Source organism: Triticum aestivum, chromosome 6B, assembly GCF_018294505.1.
Source record: "Triticum aestivum cultivar Chinese Spring chromosome 6B, IWGSC CS RefSeq v2.1, whole genome shotgun sequence".
Classification (NCBI taxonomy): Eukaryota; Viridiplantae; Streptophyta; class Magnoliopsida; order Poales; family Poaceae; genus Triticum; species Triticum aestivum.
The window spans coordinates 638,754,012-638,774,667 of NC_057810.1; the positions used below are offsets into that span (position 1 = coordinate 638,754,012).

The window sequence follows — 20,656 nt, forward strand, 5'->3', positions numbered from 1 at the left end:
GCATCTCTGTTGTGCAGAATCTCTGACAATGGTGCGTCGCTGACGACTGTAATGTCATGATCAGAGAAATAATGGGCAACCTTCTTCATGGTCATGTAGATCCCATATACGAGCTTCTGATAATGAGGATATCTTTGCTTCGATGGGGTCAAAACTTCAGAGAGATAATACACTGGGCGCTGAACTTTGAAGGTTTTCCCTTCTTCTTCCCGCTCGACCGTAAGTACTGTACTGACGACTTGTCCTGTGGCTGCAATATAAAGCAACAGAGGCTCTTTGCTGATTGGAGCAGCAAGCACCGGCTGGGTGGAGAGCAGAGTTTTTAACTCGGCAAACGCTGCATCAGCTTCTGGAGTCCACTCGAACTTGTCTGCCTTCTTCATCAGTCGGTAAAGGGGCAACGCCTTTTCACCGAGGCGAGAGATGAATCGACTTAACGCGGCCAAGCATCCAGTAAGCTTCTGGACATCGTGCACACGCACAGGGCGTTTCATTCGGAGTATGGTGCCAACTTTTTCTGGGTTAGCATCGATTCCTCGTTCGGAAACGAGAAAACCGAGTAACTTCCCGCCAGGTACTCCGAATGTGCACTTTGAAGGATTGAGCTTGATATCATACCTCCTGAGATTGGCAAATGTTTCAGCTAAGTCAGTCAACAGGTCGGAACCCTTTCGCGACTTGACCACGATATCATCCATGTATGCTTCCACATTCCGACTGATTTGAGTGAGTAAACACTTTTGAATCATTCTCATGAACGTGGCTCCGGCATTCTTGAGGCCGAATGGCATGGTGATATAGCAGAAGCACCCGAATGGGGTGATGAAAGCTGTTTTGATTTCGTCGGGCCCATACAGACGGATCTGATGATACCCGGAATAAGCGTCTAGAAAAGACAATCTCTCGCACCCTGCGGTCGAGTCGACAATTTGGTCGATGCGAGGGAGAGGAAAATGATCTTTCGGGCAGGCCCGATTGATATGTTTGAAATCAATGCACATACGAAGGGAATTGTCCTTTTTGGGAACCATAACGACATTGGCGAGCCACTCGGAGTGGTATATCTCTCGGATGAACTCTGCTGCAAGGAGTCGAGCCACCTCTTCGCCAATGGCCTTTTTCTTCTGAACGGCGGACCGTCGAAGATGTTCTTTAACAGGTTTTGCCTTTGAATCGACTCTAAGGCGATGCTCAGCCAGTCCCCTGGGAACACCTGGCATGTCAGCTGGCTTCCATGCGAAGATGTCCCAGTTCTCACGGAGGAACTGGATGAGCGCTTCTTCCTATTTAGAGTCGAGTGTAGTGGAAATATGGGTCGGAGCTGCATTGGGGTCAGTCGGGTGGATGTGAACTGGCTTCGTCTCACCGGACGACTGAAATGCTGACTCTGTGGCGGGCTTCTTGGCCCGCAGTAAATCACTCGGATCTGCGTTCTTCTTGTATCCCTCTAGCTCTATCACTGTTATCTGGTCATCCGCAATCTTTGAGCCTTTCTGGAAACACTCTTCTGCTTTCTTCCGGTTACCAGTGACGGTGATCACGCCTTTGGGGCCAGGCATCTTTAACTTGAGGTACACGTAACATGGTCGAGCCATGAAGCGGGCGTAGGCTGGTCTTCCCAAGATAGCGTGGTAGGCGCTCTGGAAATCCACGATTTCAAATGTCAGCTTCTCTTTGCGGAAATGCTTCGAGTCGCCGAACACCACATCCAGAGCTATTTGGCCGAGTGACTCAGCCTTCTTTCCTGGGATGACTCCGTGAAAACTCATGTTGCTGGAACTGAGCCTGGACATCGGAATGCCCATTCCCTTGAGCGTCTCTGCATACAGTATGTTCAACCCGCTGCCGCCATCCATCAATACCTTCGTCAGTCGAGTGCCTTCGACGACCGGGTCGACCACCAGTGCTTGCCTCCCAGGGGTGGCAATATGAGTAGGATGGTCCGACTGGTCGAAAGTAATGGGAGTTTGCGACCATCTCAGATAGTTTGGTGTCGCCGGTGCGACCATATTGACTTCACGGTTGATCACTTTCAGTCGACTTTTGCTCTCTACATCAGCAAAAATCATCAGAGTGGAGTTGACATGAGGGTACTCTCCATCACTGTCCTGCTTGTCCTCAGCCTTGTCCGACTCCTTCTCTTTGTCCTTCGGCTGTTTCCCTTGGAACTGCTGGATTAAGAGCCGGCACTGGCGAGTGGTATGCTTTGGGTAGATGAAGTTACCCTCTTCGTCTTTCTTCGTGTGGATATGACACGGCAGGTCCATCACATCATTACCCTCCTTATCTTTTACCTTCTTGGGGTTCCAAGATCCTTTGGGCTTCCCTTTAAATTTGCCCTGTGTCACGGCTAGAGCCTCTCCAGGAGCTGCTGGCTCGGCCTTCCGCTTTTGCTTCCGACTGGAGTTTCCTTTATCCGACTGACTCGGCTTGTACTTGCCGCTCCGGAGTCGGTCCTCTTCTTCGCCGTTGGCGTACTTGGTGGCTATTTCCATCATCCGACTCAGGGTCATGTCTCCAGTTCGACCAAACTTCAGGCTCAACTCTCTGTTCTTGACGCCATCTTTGAAGGCGCAAACCGCTTGATGGTCCGACACATTCTCTACAGTGTGATGCAAAGTGATCCACCTCTGGATGTAATCCCTCAGTGTTTCACTCGACTTTTGTACACAAACTTGTAGCTCAGTCAATCCAGCAGGTCGCTTGCAAGTTCCCTCAAACGTCCTGACGAACACTCGAGAAAGATCTTCCCAGGTGTAAATGCTGCTGGGAGCTAACTGATTCAACCATGCCCTGGCTGAACCCTCTAGCATAAGTGGCAAATGTTTCATGGCCACCTCATCATTACCGCCACCAATCTGAACAGCCACTCGGTAGTCTTCGAGCCAAGTTTCAGGCTTAGACTCTCCGGTGAACTTACTCACCCCAGTCGCCAACCTGAAGTTGGGGGGTATCACTGCGGCTCTGATCGCTCTGCTAAAACATTCTGGACCTGAAACATGGACTCGGCTGCTTGTGGGCACATCTCTGTCATGACCACCTCTATGAGCTCTGTTTCGGTCAACCAAACCTTGCACGATGATGGATCTCGCGTCAAAGCCTGGCTCTCTGGGGTCGACTGGAGCTCTCCGCCCAACACTGAGCTGGCGTCTGTCATCTTGCTGCCGATGGGCGTTAGACCCACTTCTCGGAGGAGGAGTGGGCCCTCGACGCCTGTCATCACGATCAAATCGGTCATCATAGTGGTCCCGCCGGCCTTCACGTCCCATGCGCCTCGGAAGCGACCTTGGACTGTGAGCCGACTGAACAGTATTCGCAGCGACAGATCGACTGTGAATCCTGTTACGTGACTGTGACACAGCTGAATTCTGATCTCCTGCTGCCCGGAGCAAATCTCTGATCTGCATCAAGCCTCTTCCAGCCTCTGACTGAGAGGGCTGAATTGACTCCGCTATGCGGGCTGCAGCTGCCAAATTCTGAATTGGGGTTTGATATACCTGAGTTGGTTGCGGAAAGAGCTGACGTCGATTGGAGTTAGTCGCTCGTTGACGCGCACGCTCGTCGAGTGCTCGCTGAAGGTTCTCCAGTCGATTGCATTCAGCCAGGTTGGCTAAACGCGCCTCTTCCAGGGCGCGAGCCTCAGGTGTTTCTCCTGCTATGGGAGTATGCAGGGCATCCATGTTCCGGCGGCGAAGTTCTTCTCTCTGCTGGGAAGTGAGTGGCTCGGGTTGGTACTCTTCATGGGCTTGAGCGGGGTCGTCCTCGTCGTCCATCCCATCGCCGCGGGAGAAACCGGGAGGACTACGGGGCCCGTTGACCATCAGGACCTCTGCCGCTGGGTCACTGCTATCGCACTCGGATGCAGTCTCTACGGAGCCAGTCGAACAGGCCGTACAGAGATTCATTGGGCTCAATCGCCGCGACTTGGGTGGTGGCCGATTGGCGAGCCACTGCGTGCCTCACCCATCGCTGGAGCCTCGACCGACCAGAGCGCTTGCGCTGGTGGGAGACAGGGAGGGAGGACGGCGCAGGAGTCGATCGGTATGGAGTCGACGGCTGCCGCAGCAAGACGCCGCGGACACACGCCCGAAAGTGCGTCGTCCCGCGGACGGGGAGCGCGTCGATGTCGAGTGGTGCCTCCTGGAGCCAAGCGGAGTCGTCGGCGATGAAAGTGAGCGCACCGAGACGGATCTCGTGGCCCTCGACCAGTGCTCTGCCGGAAACCATGATGAAAGCGATCGGACAAATTGCAACTTCTCCAAAAAAATCGCTAAGACACCTGCCCCACGGTGGGCGCCAACTGTCGTGGTTCTAAGTCTGACAGTAGAATGGGGGGTAAGTATGGAAAGGCAAGGTCCTAGCTATGGAGTAGTTGTACACACGGGTGTTTAGCGAGTTCAGGCCCTTCTCGGAGGAAGTAACAGCCCTACGTCTCGGAGCCCGGAGGCGGTCGACTGATCTCTGTGTATATGAGTTACAGGGGTGCGAACCCTTCTACCAGTGGAGGGGGTGGCTTATATAGAGGACGCCAGGACCCCAGCCAGCCCACGTAGAGGAGGGTTAAAGTACATTAAGGCCGGGCGTTACTGGTAACGCCCTACATAAAGTGTCATCATGACCATTAAGACTACTTAATTACAGACCGTTTGGATACAGCATAGATCCTGAACTTCTGATGGTCGAGTGCGTCTTCATGGTCGAGTGTCTTCTAGCCGGTCGAGTGGAGTCTCCCTTGGTCGAGTGGAGCTTCTCTTGGTCGACTGGAAGGTAGCTTCGTATGATGATGTTCTTGGGTATGGTATCCTAGATAGGTCCATGACCCTACCCTAGATACATAACCTCATCAGCGACCGCACCCGAGCCCGGCGAGGAAGGAGGCGAAAAAAAGAGTTCGCGCATTGGTTTCGTCGGTCCGGCAGCTCGCTCCAACCATGGAATTGGAAACCGACGAACTTCAGTTGTAGTCTCCGCTTCGCCCGGGTGCGGTCGTCGGCAGCTTCTGCTGCTGGGCGATGAGTCGAACCGGGAGCTGCCGGCCGGTGCCAGAGCCTCCGCAGCTGCGGCACGGCTTGCGGCCGGAGCCGGAGCACGTCCCGCAGCCGACGTCGCCGTCGGACCAATGGCTACAGAGGCACTCCTCCCGGCCAGTGCCGCTGCACGTGGAGCAACGCGGCCGCGCGTCCCATCTAGACGCCGCCGGCAGCCCGTCCCCGGTCGTCCGGTTCGCCATCGCCATGCCCGCCGGCATCCCGAGCCCCGCCGACGCGATCACCATGGGCGCCACCATCTCCACAGAAGAAGCGATCCAAGTACCTCCCTTCCTTTCTTGCTGCGCAGATTGCTGGCTAGCTACGGGACACGGATAAGGAACACTAGACGAGGTGTCGTGGCTTCCTTCTTGCCGTATACACTTGGCGTGGTGCTGGTAGGAGCCGATGAGAAAGATTTCGATGGATGCCTGTGGACGTGGTGCGTCGATTGATTTATAGAGTAGGATTTTTCCAGGTGGTGGGTGTTGGGCTCGTTCGGTTCGGCGGTTTGGAGGGTAGCGGAGGCGCGGAAGGGGAGGCGTGCCCGCCTCGCTACCTTTGCTTGCCTGCTTGGCCTACGATGCTTCGGCGATTCTGTTGCGGTTTCGTGTGTGCATACTGCAAGCCGCTTGGCTGCTTGCTGGCTGCTGCATGTGGATTTACGTCTTCCTTTGCCTTTTCCACGCTACGGGACGAACTGGCAGCTAGGCGCAGGATTTGTCCTCTGCATTCTTATGAATTCCGTTAGCGATTACTCCGTACTTGCAAGATATTTGGTATACATACGTCGGACAGGATGGAAGCGCGTTGGATGTGCTCATGTCTCAACCGTCGACCAAAGGCTCACTAAAAGCCAAACCATAGCACGAACGCCATGTCGCCACCCCATCCAAAAATCTCCAAGTGCTATCATTTTCGCTGTCATATATAAATTTTGAGCTATAATAGATAGGGTCATTGCCGACTGGGTTCCTCCCCGCGTTAATTAATGGCCAGCCACTCGATTGGTATGATCTGTACCGTTGGATGGAAAAACCAGCTCGTTCCTTTCCTTCGACGCCTCACGGCCGCTCGCGCGTTTGTATTCTTGTCGTGCTCACGTAATAAGTAGGAGTACTCACGTACTAGCATCTCCTGCTTATAGTGGCATGCAACAACGTGAACCTTTGAACTAGGAAGTGAAACGACAGCCGCCGCCGTACCAACAAGAGCTGCTTCAAACGACCAGCGGCCGAGTGGTTGCATACGAGGGTGACAAATTGTAAGCCGAGACTACGATGATGCGAGGCTGATCCGCCTGCTACGGGTGTCACGGTGAGGCCACGTGGCAGCGCAGCAATGTTGAACATCGGTCTTTGCGACACTCGACTGCTTTAATGGTTGTGACCATGCTACGAGGCGTGTGCTTGGAGGGCCGCGGCGGTGCTGCGCGGCATCCTGGCTACTTCGAGGATGTTGCGACGGCATGCTCCGACGGCCGCGGCGATGCTATGAGGCGTGCAATGGCCGCGACGTTGGCACAATGACATGCTTCGAGCACTCGTGGTGTGCTTTGACGGCTGCTACGCCGCCGCGACGACATGCTTTGATGGGCGTGGCTGCGTGGCAATGTTGCGATGCTGAACGACAGTCTTTGTGACACCCGACTGCTTATATGCTATGAGGCATGCTGTGACGGCCCCGAAATGGTGTGACTGACATGCTTCAACGCTCGTGGTGTGCTATGATGGCAACGGCCACTAGTAGAAAAAGGATCAAATGTGAAGCACAATAGTGCCGGTTGAAATTTCAGCCGGCACTAATGTGTACACTAGTGCCGGTTCGTGGCGGCGATCAATAGCACCGGTTCGTGGCGAACCTTTAGTACCGGTTCATGCCACGAACCGGTACTAAAGAGGCTGTGTCAGCCTGCGGTCAGGCTATGGCCCCACCACCACCATTTAGTGCCGGTTCGTACCACGAACCGGTACTAATGAGGTTATGGCAAGCTGTTTTTTAGTCCCACCTCGCGAAGTGAGAGGGACTAGGAGCGGTTTATAAGCCCTGAGTGCAGAGACAATGAAGAAGAGACTCAATACTCACGTTGCTTTGCTTCAAGCCTTCAGAAATACGATAGACTGCATGGAGCTATGCGCAGTGCAGTTTACACTACTCCGAAAGGCTTGAAGCAAATTAACAAGCATTGCACCTCTTTTTTATTTTTAATAACTTATTACAACTCTGGACTTCTTCTGTTATGGCAAAAACTAATTGCACGTCGACATTTCTTTTTTTTTAAGTTATAACTCCAGATTTTGACCATCAAGTTTTGCAGAAAAGAAAAAATAGTAGAAAAGAAGAAAAACTATAGCTGAAAAGAAAAAAACAAAATAAAAAAACTACTCAGAAATAAATAGAAGAAAATAAATATAGCAGAAAAGAAAAAACTACTCAGAAATAAATAGAAGAAAAAATAAAGCAGAAAAGAAAAAAATTATATTTGCTATTTTTCAATCGTTTACAAAATGATCATGAAATTGAAAATCACTACAAAATGAACTCTGAAAATGTTAAATTTTGGCAAACTAGATAAAAAACTACTCACAAATAAATAAAAGAAAATAAATATAACAGAAAAGAAAAAACTATACAAAAAACTACGCAAAATAAGAAGAAGAAGAAGAAGAAGAAGAAGAAGAAGAAGAAGGAGAAGAGGAAGAAGAAGAAGAGGAAGAAGAAGAAGAGGAAGAAGAAGGAGAAGAAGAGGAAGAAGAATGTTGGGGCGCTGCCCTGTGGGCCTGCCAGATCTTGGGTGTGCAAATACATGCCCAGTAGGGCCAGCAGGCTCACAGGGCAGCGCGCTCTAGTTAGGCCCAGAAGCCTGCTAAATAGAGGAGTTCGAAAGGGCAGCCGCGGCTGGGTTTATAAACCAGTGCGGCTGCCCTTTGCTCGGTGAGGTGGGACTAAACATAGCGCACTGCGGTGGCAGCGCACGGCCATTAGTACCGGTTGGTGGCTCCAACCAGTACTAATGTCTTGCCCTTTAGTACCGGTTGGAGCCACCAACCGATACTAAAGGCCCAGTTTCCCGCCGCTTGGGCTGGCCAAAATTGGCCTTTAGTACCGGTTGGTGGCTCCAACCGGTACTAAAGGCTCCCCCTATATATATGACACATATGAAAAATCAGTTATCTCGTCGCCGCTTCGTTCCACTTCTCGTGCGAGAGAGTCTCGATCTCGACGACGCCGCCGACGCCGCCGCGCCGCCGTGCCGTCGCCCTCGCCGCCCCCGCCGCCCGTCATCGTCGTCGCCGCGCGCCCCCGCCGCCCGTCGTCGTCGCCGCCCCCGCCGCCCGTCGTCATCGCCGCCCCCGCTGCGCCCGTCTCGTCGCCATCCCCGGCCGCCGCCGGCCCGTCTCGTTGCCGTCCCCGGCCGCCGCCGCCCGTCGTCGCTGCCCCCGCCACCCGTACGCGCCCGGCCCACTCCATACACACACACGCATACACACACACACACACACACACATACACACACACACTACACACACACACATACACACAGACACACACAAACACACACACACACACACACACTACACGTACACTACACATGTACGTACACACACACACGTACTACACACACACATATTTTTACTTATTTTCTGTTTTCTATAATGTTTAGATGAATTAGAACTATCTAGTTTATTTTTAGAATGTTAGAAATGTTATCATCGATGAATTAGAAATATGTTAATGTTTAGTTGAACTAGTTGAATTAATATGTAGAACGAGCTAGTTTATTTTTAGTAAATGCTTAGTTGAACTAATTGAATTAATATAACTAGTTTATTTTTAGTAAATGCTTAGTTGAACTACTTGAATTAATATATATAACTAGTTTATTTTTAGTAAATGCTTAGTTGAACTAGTTGAATTAATATAATAACTAGTTTATTTTTAGTAAATATAATGCTTAGTTGAACTAGTTGAATTAATATATAGAACTAGTTTATTTTTATTAAATGCTTAGTTGAACTAGTTGAATTAATATATAGAACTAATTTATTTTTAGTAAATGCTTAGTTGAACTAATTGAATTAATATAACTAGTTTATTTTTAGTAAATGCTTAGTTGAACTAATTGAATTAATATAACTAATTTATTTTTAGTAAATGCTTAGTTGAATTAATAGAAATAGTTGAATTAATTGAATTAGTAAGTGTTTAGTTGAACTAGTTGAATTAATATATAGAACTAGTTTATTTTTAGTAAATGCTTATTTTGAACTAGTTGAATTAATATAACTAGTTTATTTTTAGTAAATGTTTAGTTGAACTAGTTGAATTAATATATAGAACTAGTTTATTTTTAGTAAATGGTTACTTTGAACTAGTTGAATTAATATAACTAGTTTATTTTTAGTAAATGTTTAGTTGAACTAGTTGAATTAATATATAGAACTAGTTTATTTTTAGTAAATCCTTAGTTGAACTAATTGAATTAATATAACTAGTTTATTTTTAGTAAATACTTAGTTGAATTAATAGAAGTAGTTGAATTAATTGAATTAGTAAGTGTTTAATGTTTCGCCTAATATGAACATAAGAAATGTTGTCTGACGACGGAAAAAATTTCATTATGTGCGAATACTGTGAAGACCAGCGCGGCCAATCGACAGAAATTTCCTTGTTGATGGTAGGCGATTCAGCATCAAGCTGGATGAGACTTTCGAATTCGATACAGTAAGTCACAATGACAAGTCTGTTTTCGTAATTAAGCATGACTTATATATGCTTCATTTGCCTGACTTATAATTTTTAATTTTCACTATTCTACTAGCGCATCCCCTGCCATGCAAAAAAATTTGTCTTGGATAAGATAGGTTTCAAAGATATGGAAACTATGAAGGTAAAGAGAGCTTACCTGAAAACTGAGCATGATGGTTATACTTTCAACGTCAAAGTATACAATGCACACACGTATACCTATTTTGAATGCAAAACTTGGCAAGCACTATGCAAGGCTTATGCATTTGAGCCTGGTATGGTTATCACCTTTTATATTCGTCCGTAATATGATATTGAAGGTAATAGAGACATATGGGTCGATGTGCAGACGCCTTCAGTTCTACCATTATATGAGTTCTTCTCAACTATATTTTTGTCTTTGATATTGCTTATTCAAAAATAACTGACAACTAATTTCTATTGACAGCTTATCTCCATTCAACCAAACATATCCGGCGCTTGGTAGACAGGACCTACTACTGTCCGGCGCTGAACTAAACTGCGAGGAGATAAGTCATTATGTTTCATGGCTTGAGGATTTTCATATTGTCAAGACAAATTTTCTTCCTGCACTTAGAAATGTTAGTACTCAAAACGTGCGACCAATAGTGATGGTATTGAACTACGGTCACATCTATTTAGGAATGATGGTAAGATATTTACTATTTGTCCTCAGTGCATATTTTGCATACATATTTTTTTTGCTAAACTTTCATTGCTAAGTATATTAATTAAGTACTATACGATGTTCTTCAACAGGGACTCCCGATGACAGTTGTGCCTCAGAGATCGAGACTAAAGGTCAGATGTCAATTGTTAGCTTACGACCAAGATATCCTGCATTGCACATGAATGCATTCAGGATTTCTAGAAGCGATGAATGCTTAATAGTGAAAGATTGGAGAAAAAATGTTAATGATCATAGAGAAGTACTAGGGGGCAGCAATGAGAAGCGCAGCCCACGATTAGGAGACAGGTTCATCGGCATGCTCCAGTATGATCAATCAGGAGAGCTATATATGTTCTATGTTATTTTACCAGAGAGAGAGTAGCTAGCAGGAGCGATTTAGCTACTTCTTCATACTGCTCTTAATTAGTACTTGTCCTTTCATGTCCGTGTTCTTCGTTCTGAACTTAAGTGATTTGCTTTTGTGGTGTTATATATGAACGCTTATAATATCATGACAATCATGTTGAACTCGATGATTGGTTCTACTAGAAATTATATATATATATATATATATATATATGCATAACGTGTACAATGTGTAGTATCGTAAAATACCAGCAAACGAAAAAGAATTAAAATGTAAACACAAAATTAAATGAAAAAGAAATCATAAAACTAAAAATCCCCCAAACCTTATAGTACCGGTTGGTCTTACCAACCGGTACTAAAGGGCTCCAGGCCCCCGGAGCTGGCTCGTGCCATGTGGTTGCCCTTTAGCACCGGTTCGTGTTGAACCGGTACTAAAGGGGGAGGAGGCTTTAGTGACCATAATTTAGTGCCGGTTATGTAACCGGCACTAAAGGGCCTTACGAACCGGTGCTATTGCCCGGTTCTGCACTAGTGGGCGGTGCTGCATCGGCATCCCGACTACTTAAAGGATGTTGCGACCGGCCGTGGCGATGCTATGAGGCGTGCGACAGCCGCAACGTTGGCACAACGACATGCTTCGAACACTCGTGCTGTGCTTTGTCAACTACGACGATGCCATGACGACATGCTTCGAACACTCGTGGTGTGCTTTGTCAACTACGACGATGCCATGACGACATGCTTCGATGACCGTGCTAGTGCTACGAGGCATGCTGGAGTAGCCACGGCGATGCCACGACGCCTGCGTTGTACTTCGACGGCCATGATGTCGTTGCGACGACATGCTTCGATGGCCACCGGGATGCTGCACCGGCCAGGGTGCTTCGAACTGTCATGGTCATGCTTCGACAACCGTGAAGATGCTACGACGGAGGCCCGGCTTCTTGGACGTTGTTGCATTGACGTGTTTCACGGGCAGGCAAGTGTATGAGAGTGACGGGCATGGCTGCTTCAATGATGGTGCAATGGCGTGCTTCGACGGCATGTGCCCATGGCGGCCTGACTGCTCTGTGATACTGGGATGACATGGCTCAAAGGCGGCAAAAGCGGCATCAAGGACGCTATATTCAGAGCAATCTTTGACTCCATGAGCTCGCTACGACGAAAACCAATTCGTACGGTTAGGTCCAGAAGATGGTGCTCTAGAAATCCTCGTTTGGCGCTTGCATGTACCATCACATGCGTAACTAGGTAGCAAAAGGGCTGCGTATGGGTGTAAGAAGGATCGTCAAAAAAATAGACAAGTCACGGGGACACTACTACAGGTCACGAGCTCACGAAAAAGTGGGCTACCTTCGCATCGGGCCACACGATCGCCGGAAATCCGACGGCGCCGGACGTGGCTTACGATATAAGAAATCATCCGACTGATTTAGAACGTTTTCTTTAATTAATTTGCTTACAACATCTCCAGCCGTTTGGCCCACGGCGCACCCGGCGAAGGGCGTTAGGCGTTTGCGGCGATGATTTTTTCGGCCGGGGGGGGGGGGGGGGGGGGGGGTTGAGTTTCCAGCCGTGCCCCCAGGTTTCGACCCCAAATGCAACAAAATTCAAAGTTCACTCTCCGCTACCAAAAAAGACACAAGTTCGGTGATCATCATGCCATGGGTCGACGATGGAACATAGCCAAAGTCCGCGATCAAAAGGGTAGGAGCTATAGACATGGAACTCAAACGGCGGCTCCTCCGCCGTAGGGCTGGCGAGGTCGGCGTCGGCGTTGTGGGCACATCTTCAGTGCTCGGCGTTGGCGTTGACGTAGGCGTAGGCATAGTCGTGGGCGTGGGCGTAGGGGCAGTGGTCGCCGCCGGTCCCGACATCCGGTTCAAGATAAGGTCGCGCTCCGCCAGGTACCACACCTTCACTTGCTCGTCCATCGTCGACATGCCTGCCCCCATCAGGAACGACAGGTCGGTGTTCCTCTTCTTCGCGGTGACATTGGTCCTGAGAAGGTCGAGCTTGACGTCATGCTTCGTCATCAACACCGACCACCTCTCCTCAGATTTCTCCTCCCTCTTGGCGGCGTTCCTCTTGGCGTGGGTGATGCACTGTTCGATCGACGAATGCAACCATTCGGCAGCGGGTGCCACGTCCCTCGCCACCTTGGCTCTTTTGTTACCATCAGGACGCCCTTCTGCCATCGCTGAGGCAGACGCGTCCGGGTTGTAGACACCATCCTTGGCCTTGGCGAGAGCGAGCCGACACTCTGTCCATTTCTCGCACGACTCGGTCCTGGTGAACACATGAAGGAACTTGAACTCTTGGTCATTGTTGTCCTGGCGAAACATGTCGAACATCGAAGAACAAGTGTCGGCTAGGTACACGGCGAAAAACTGGGCCGGTGAGCGATGGCCATACCTAAAGCTCGACGTTGGCGCCGCTTTCCGGGCGAGCCATGACCTCCTCTTGAATCCCATGCCACGTGTTGTAAGCCTGCTGGATGGTCGCCCAACGGTTCGCCATGGTTTTCTCGCCGCGATCCATGTGGATGTTGGCGAAGTCGGAGTCGACCAACTTGCGCTCGTCGAACGCCGTCTTGATCCTTCTCCAGTACGTGTCGGTGTTCTGATTCGCGCTGGTGATCGGGTCGACGCTGACGGTCTTCCATGCTTCGGCAAGGCACTCATCTTCCTTGGCCTTCCACTTGATGCGAGGCTCGCCTGGACTAGCGTTGGCCGCCCGCTTCTTCTTTCTCCCTTTGGGCGCTGGCTCTGTCGGTTCTTCCTCCTCCACCTCCTCCTCGGTGTCGTCGAACTCGTCCTCCATGTCGACGGCGGTGTCCAACATTTCATCTTGCATGCGGAACCCGGGGCAGGAAGCGGCGGCGACCGAGCCGCTCATGATTATCTCGTCCATGTCAACGTCGGTGCTGCTGAACTGTGGTGTCGAGCCGTGTGCGAAGGGTAGGGCCCCATGGCGCAGGCGAGCCTGAGTACGTCGGCGACGAGTAGCTGTACTAGGTGTTGAGGCCGGCGGTGAATGCGGGGGAGGGAGCGCGCAGATCGGGGTTGAAGACGGGAGGGGACGCGCGTGGGTCGGGGTTGAAGACAGGGAGAACGCACGTGGGGCCACACAATGCAGGAAGGTGATGTTGGAGTTGAAGCCGCCATGCGCGTCGCCATCGACGTAGCCAGGCGATGGCGTGTACCCCCACAGTGGCGGCGAGAAGTTGGCCGATGATGCCACGCTCTGCTAGCTCCCCACGCGCCTTGTGGGCACTGGCCGACCTATTGAGGCGGAAGGTTCACCATCCCCGCGCGAGACGCCTCCTCCTGCTCCGTCGCCGCCTCCCTGGCCTTCTTCATGTTGAGCATGTTCCGCATATCGGTGGTGACCACCGCCCGACAATCAACGTTGGCCTTCCACTGGCGTTTGTCAAGCCCAGGGGCCTTGGCATTGGTGCCCTCGGATTCCGCTGCTTTGGCTGGACAGAATCAATGGTTAGGCGAGGGGGCGCATACTTCTTCAGCGGCATGGCGGGCGAATCCGGGGAGAATAGTGGGAGCGGCGGGGGAGAAGGGGGACGACAAAGGGGAAATGGAGGGAAAGGGGGGAGGGAATCAGTCGGTGTCGTCGACAGCATGGGCCCACGCGCCTTTTCGCTTCAGCCGGTGCTCCCAGGCGACGCCCGGTGTGCTGGGTTCGGCTTGGGTTCGCCGGTTGTAATTTCGGCCCAAACTAGCGGAATACAAGGACCTGATGGCGCGGCTGGGCCTTTTTTTCGGCGCTGGCGCTAAAAAGGCACCCTGGGGGCTGTTGGGGGCGACTAGAGATGCTCTTACAAGTTAAAGAATCACGGTCGCTAGCTATATCTATTTTTCTTTGAGGAGCCGGCGGGAGCTCTGCAATTTTATTTAAAGAGCGAGAAAAGGTTTATGTACAAAGGTTCTAAGTTTTTTAAGGAACTTGATGGATTTGGCTTTCTGACGTGCACACGTCATGGAGGCTATTCGGTAATAGGAGCTATATTTTGATACTAGATGTCCTCTTCCGCGACTCCGCGCACCCTACTGCTCCACTATGCAGATCCACGCAGTCCTGCGCACACCGGCGAGTTCCTTTACCTACCAATAACCTCCAGAGGTGGTTGGCCCTTGCCTCACCTTGCTCTCTGCTCATTTTTGGAGAGGCGCATTGGTTTCGTGTTGGGGGCGACACCAACGAGATCTGGATCACAGGCAAGTTATGTGCCGCTCTTGAGATCTGCCAATGGTTTCTCAGGGTGGTGACTAAGCAGCCTTGGATCAGGAGATCGTCGACCTAATGGCAAATTGTACTCAGCTGGAGCAAGAAAGGACGAGAATGGTGACGGATGCATGACGCATCTTGGCTCTAAGGGCCATGTCAAAAACCAATCAAGAGGAGAGAGCGAGACTGTTCTCGCTAGGCTAGGAGTTAACAGTGGATTTGATTCTATCATGGGCAACAGAAGAGGCAGCGTCAACATCACACGTGCAGAGGAGAAGGTAGGGATTTTCATGGGTGATTCCCGATTAGTAGTCATTGTCATTGATTTTGATGGCGCTCGCGGTTGAGTAACATGCCAATCTCGTTCATATCTAGCAGTTTCTGATGGGGAGTCCATTTCATCCAGGGCAGGTGTCTGCAGACACCGATCCAGCTCTGATGTTGTAGATGCGTTGGGGTTCAGTGTCAATGTTAGGCATGTGGTGGATGTGTCATGCCTGAAGGTAGGTTTTGCCTTTGGTTCTCATTTGTTGGTGCTCAAGGATTTGGGGAGGATTTCATTTCACAATTGAGCAATCCTAGCGGAGAAGAGGATGTTGACTAGGGTCAACCGAAGTAAGGGGCCCTGTGTGGTAAGGGCCCTAGTTGTTAGTGGGCATGTAGAGGAGGTACAAATAGATTTCTTTGGGCAACTGTGGGGATCTTGCCCTCTACCTACCCCTAAACACCTCAGAGAGAGAGAGAGAGAGAGAGAGAGAGAGAGAGAGAGAGAGAGAGAGAGAGAGAGAATCCAAAGATGCTAGAGAGAATCCAAAGATGCTAGTTTGGATGCGTCGTGATCTCCTTGTTGCGAGAAGATTTGGGGTTAGTGACTATTTTCCGACTGTTGATCAGGATTGCAAGCTTGTATTTGCGATTGATTGCAGTTGTCGTAGCTCCCTTCAGGCCGGTGAAGAGAGACCTAGCTTCTTTGAGATTCTACCTATTTAGGAGATGGATGGGGAAATTGTGGTAGAGGCGGACGGAGGGAAGGCAACACACGGTCGCAAGCTCCTCCTCCCCATTTTGAGTACCCACATGGGTTGTCACTATTTGAATATTCTCTGTCGGTGTATGGATACCCAAAGGTTCCACCATGGGCTAGGGGGGGGGGGGTACCCAGGACACTTCCCCCAATTTCCACCCCTCTAGTGCTTCCTCCAAACAATTAATGGATTGCTCCTACCCAACAACATTATCTGGTGCATAGTTTTGAATATAAATCTCATATTGGAGAGGGTAGATTTACTCATTTCTAGGAATATGTCTGGTTTGGGAATGCCCCTTTAGCCAGCTAGCTATAGGATTTGTATTGTCTACTGAATACTAGAAACAAAATTGTCTCTGGTCTATGGGATGGAGAACAGCTTAAGTGCAGCTCCAGGAGCACTTTTTCCCCTGGCCTAAATGAGAAATGGTTCGATCTTCAGTCCATAGCTAGGTATGTGGAGTAAAAAAGTTCAAGAAGATTCCTTGATTTGTGAGTTTGGGTCAAAAGAAATATACTTGTCTAAAGCTTTATATTCTATAGTGAGTCTTAGGGGAGCTCAAGCCATTTTCCTTCTTGTGTTTGGAATTAAAAAGACTTCCATGTCGTCAAATTCTGAAATGAAGTCATGAAGTGAAAAGGTCCATGTCGACACGTAGGAGTGGCTACACTAGAGTTCTTGAAGTTGAATTCTGGGATGTTAGATTGCTTCCATCTCGCCAAGTCCTGAAATGAAAAAGGCTTTGAGGATATCACTCCTCCTCTGCGCACGCGGCTTGCTCCCCTTGTACTAGTTGTTATTTGGTTTTGGTTGTCGAAGTGATCTTGTTTGGTGGTCATTTTAATGTACTCCATACAATTCAAATTAACTGAAGCAACCTCTTACAGTGTAGAGTGGATATTGTATAGAGATTGCATCATTTAATTCGGAGGCTCGTCATTTAATTCATATCTGAGGGTTGTTTAGATTGGTTTTGATGTGTGTTTTTAGTTGCAGCTTATGCTGCCAAACTTGTCGGATTTTGTTCCGCTTTAGCTTTGGTTTCCCTTTCGAGGGGTAGATTGGATAGCCTGTACTCAAACTCTGTATGGTGGTTTTGTTTTCCTATGAGAAATGGAACCGAGGGAGCAGGGCTCTTGTTGATCGAAAAAAATATTTTGATACTACATAATACCTTGCACGCTATTGTGCAAAATTATAGCAATGTATTTATCAAAAAAAGTATGGGAATAATACTATTTACATTCTCTCTCTATATATATAGAGGTTGGATGCATACGATACTAACTTGTGACCTTCAACTTCGATGAGATGATTTGCTGGAAAAAAGGATGATGTGGAAGGCTCCCATGTGCTTGATGATGTCGAGACTCGTGTAATAAAATGTAGAATGTGTATGGCTTGCATGTGATAGAAAAACTGGTAGTGTGTTGTTGTTATGTTAGAATAGAGGATATCAGACTGGCTCAACATTTATATTATTGTCGGATGACATTTGAAGCACACCTACTACGTGATAAAAACAAACAACAACCCTATTGAATTCACTTTTTTCTCGGACATATAGCTATGTCGTCTTTCTGAGCTTCATATATAGTTAGATGCAATGAGTTCATGGTATATACTTATACTTAGATAGTCACGAAAATATTATCGATGATTGCACCGTCAAAGAAGTGGGAACTTCCTAAAATATGATTGTTTGTACTATATCTTGCGAATGAGAGGTATTAGGAAGTGTCCTCTATGGACTAGTTGGACTAGTTGGGCGACAAAATCATCTCCTTCATTTTGTGCGGTAAAAATCTGATTTCTCCTAGTATTATTTGGGGTATCATGCATCATGGTTTTATCAAGAGTGAACTGTGTCATATCTAGGAAGGCATTGGGTTCTACCGGACACCACCATCAGGTTGTAGGCTGCAAAGCAATCAAAACTCACTTCTATCATAATGAAATTTGATCCTAGTTCCTCCTATGCCAACTCGTTTTTTTGTGTGGAACATGACATATTTATTGGTACCCCTGACTTAGCTCATGACACATAGAAGATTTATTTCTCTTATTTAGTTATAAATGTTTGATTTCATTTAAAATGTGGAGGGCCTGTATGTGCTTGATGATATGAAGAGCTTGTATATGTTAGAAAAATGGATGATGTGTTGCGACTATTTAAAAATAGAGGATATTCCACCTAATTGTTGGACATTTCCATTGTTGAGAGATCACATTCAAAAGGGGGGTAGAAAAAGACAACGACCCTCCTATGTGCCAGTCACCTTTTTCTCAAAAATATAATTTCTCAGATATGCTCACCTTCCTGACCTTGATATATACTTAGATGCAAGGGGAGCATAATGCAACCTACACATATATATACTAGGGCAGCGACGCTGATCAACCTCCTCCCTTGCGATATCATGGGTCCCCTCTCCTTCCTCTCGTCTCTTCGGCTACAGGAGGTGGTTGGGATCCGGTGTTTCGAACTGATGGTGGTACGGTGAGATATTTAGTTTAGATTTTAGTCCCCAGTGCTCGATGATGAGGCGATGGCACCGCCATCAGCATGGAAAATCCTCCCCACTTCATCCTCATTCCAATGGTATTTCTTGGCATCATTAGGAGGTGTGTGGAGGGTAGTGTGTCTCCAAATCTGGTTCTCTGGGTTGGGAATTTTTTCTCGTCAGATTTATCTTGGTGACGTTGTCCTACGGAGCGGATGAGATGCATGTGCAGTTGGTCCTTTGACTCCAGTTCCAATCGGCAATGGTCGGCCAGGCCCGCCCTCGTCGTGGAGCATGTGAGAGTTTGTGTTTCCCTACTCTGTCTAGTTGGACCAGGAGTTTTTTATAGGCCGTCTTCGTGTTTTCTTCTCCGAGAGAGCGATTTTGTACACAAATCACGGTTGTCAATGTCTTTTGATCTACATCGACAACTTCTCGGTCGTTGATTCTACAGGCTCCTAAATTTAAAAAGTTCTTACCACTAAGACGGAGGCCCACATGCAGCAACGGGCTTTTCTCACGATGCCTCAATGATGGATGCAGGAGATACCAAAGTATAATCGGTGAAGAGCAGAGTGCTTTCATCCCAGGACACGTCTAATCATGGATAACATGTTGGTGGCGTTTGAGAGTGTTCACGAAATGAAACAGATGAAAAAAGGAAGATTTTTTCCTGTGCGGTGAAACTTGACATGATGAAAGCCTATGACCGTGCTGAGTGACATTATTTGGATGCCATATTGATCAGACTAGGTTTTTGCATTAGCTTTGTTCATTTAATTATCATATGTGAGGTTCTCAATAAGGGTGAATGGTGAACTGATGCCTTTCTTTACCCCCCTCAAAAGTACTACGGCAGGGCGATCCCATATCTCCATATATATTTTTATTATGTGCAGAGGGGTTTTCATCCTTGCTGAACCATTATAATGGAGGTATTGCGGACGGGGGCGTGTGAACTCTCGGGCACCATGGATCACTCATCTACTATTTGTTGATTATAGTCTAACTTTCATCAAGGCAAGTACCCAGAGTGCTACAAGACTTAATGAAATCCTGAGAATTTATGCTCAAGCTTCTAGTCAGCGTGTTAACAAGGATAAGAGTGCAATTTTCTTTAGCCGCAATACATCTCAAGACAAATGTTTAATGGTGACGAACTCTGGGAATTGGTGTTGAAGCTTTCATTGAGCGTTACCTCGGGCTTCCTACTGCGGTAGGACGCATCACAAGTGGTACCTTCAGTTACTTGAGTGAAAATATTCGAAGTAAGATGCAAGGTTGGTCTGAGAAAAATCATGCATGTGCGGGGAGAGAAACATTACTCAAATCAGTGGTGCAGACCATCCCTACGTACAATATGATGTGTTTCTTGTTGTCAAAGAAAGTGTGCAAGAGCTTTACTTCATGCATGGCAAAATATTGGTTGGGCAGTTCCATTGAATGACGAATGCTTCATTGGATTTCCTGGGACGCTTTGGCAACTCCAAAATTTCAGGGTGGAATGGGATTTCATGCTCTGCATTTGTTCAACCTTGCGTTGTTGGGGAAACATGGCTGGAGGCTTATGACTAATCCCAACTCTTTATGTGCAAGAGTTCTAAAAGCTAGGTATTACCTAGACACGGATTTTCTGCATGCAACGATACTTCGGTCTGCTCCTACAACATGGAAAGCTATTGTTGCCGGGCGGGAGGCTCTGATGGTTGGGTTAATTAAGCGAGTGGGAAATGGAACTTCTATATCCATTTGGACCGATAGTTGGCTTCCAGGAACAGCTACTATGAAGCCGCTATGCAAACTAGCTAGAACTACACTTCAATTTGTGAGTGAGCAGATTAACACTTACAATTGGACATGCAGGTGAGAGTTAATCCGTGCTACCTTTATTGTACATGATGAGGATGCCATTCTAAACATCCCATTGCGTGCGAGTGGAGGTGATGAGGACATGACAACCATTGATACACCACCGGTCATCAAATTAGAAATCATAATAATCTGCGTCAAGCAAATACATTGCCAGGTGAACGCTAATTTAAG

At 48.3% G+C, this 20,656-nt stretch overlaps 1 protein-coding gene across 1 annotated transcript; it reads right to left on the minus strand.

The window, feature by feature from the left end:
* Nucleotides 1-4,605: 4,605 nt before the first annotated feature.
* Nucleotides 4,606-5,438, minus strand: LOC123134641 (uncharacterized). Its single transcript, XM_044553852.1, has one exon. It carries the CDS (start codon nt 5,285-5,287, stop codon nt 4,955-4,957), a length of 333 nt encoding a protein of 110 aa, XP_044409787.1. The 5' UTR covers nt 5,288-5,438; the 3' UTR covers nt 4,606-4,954.
* Between the last annotated feature and the right edge of the window lie 15,218 nt (nt 5,439-20,656).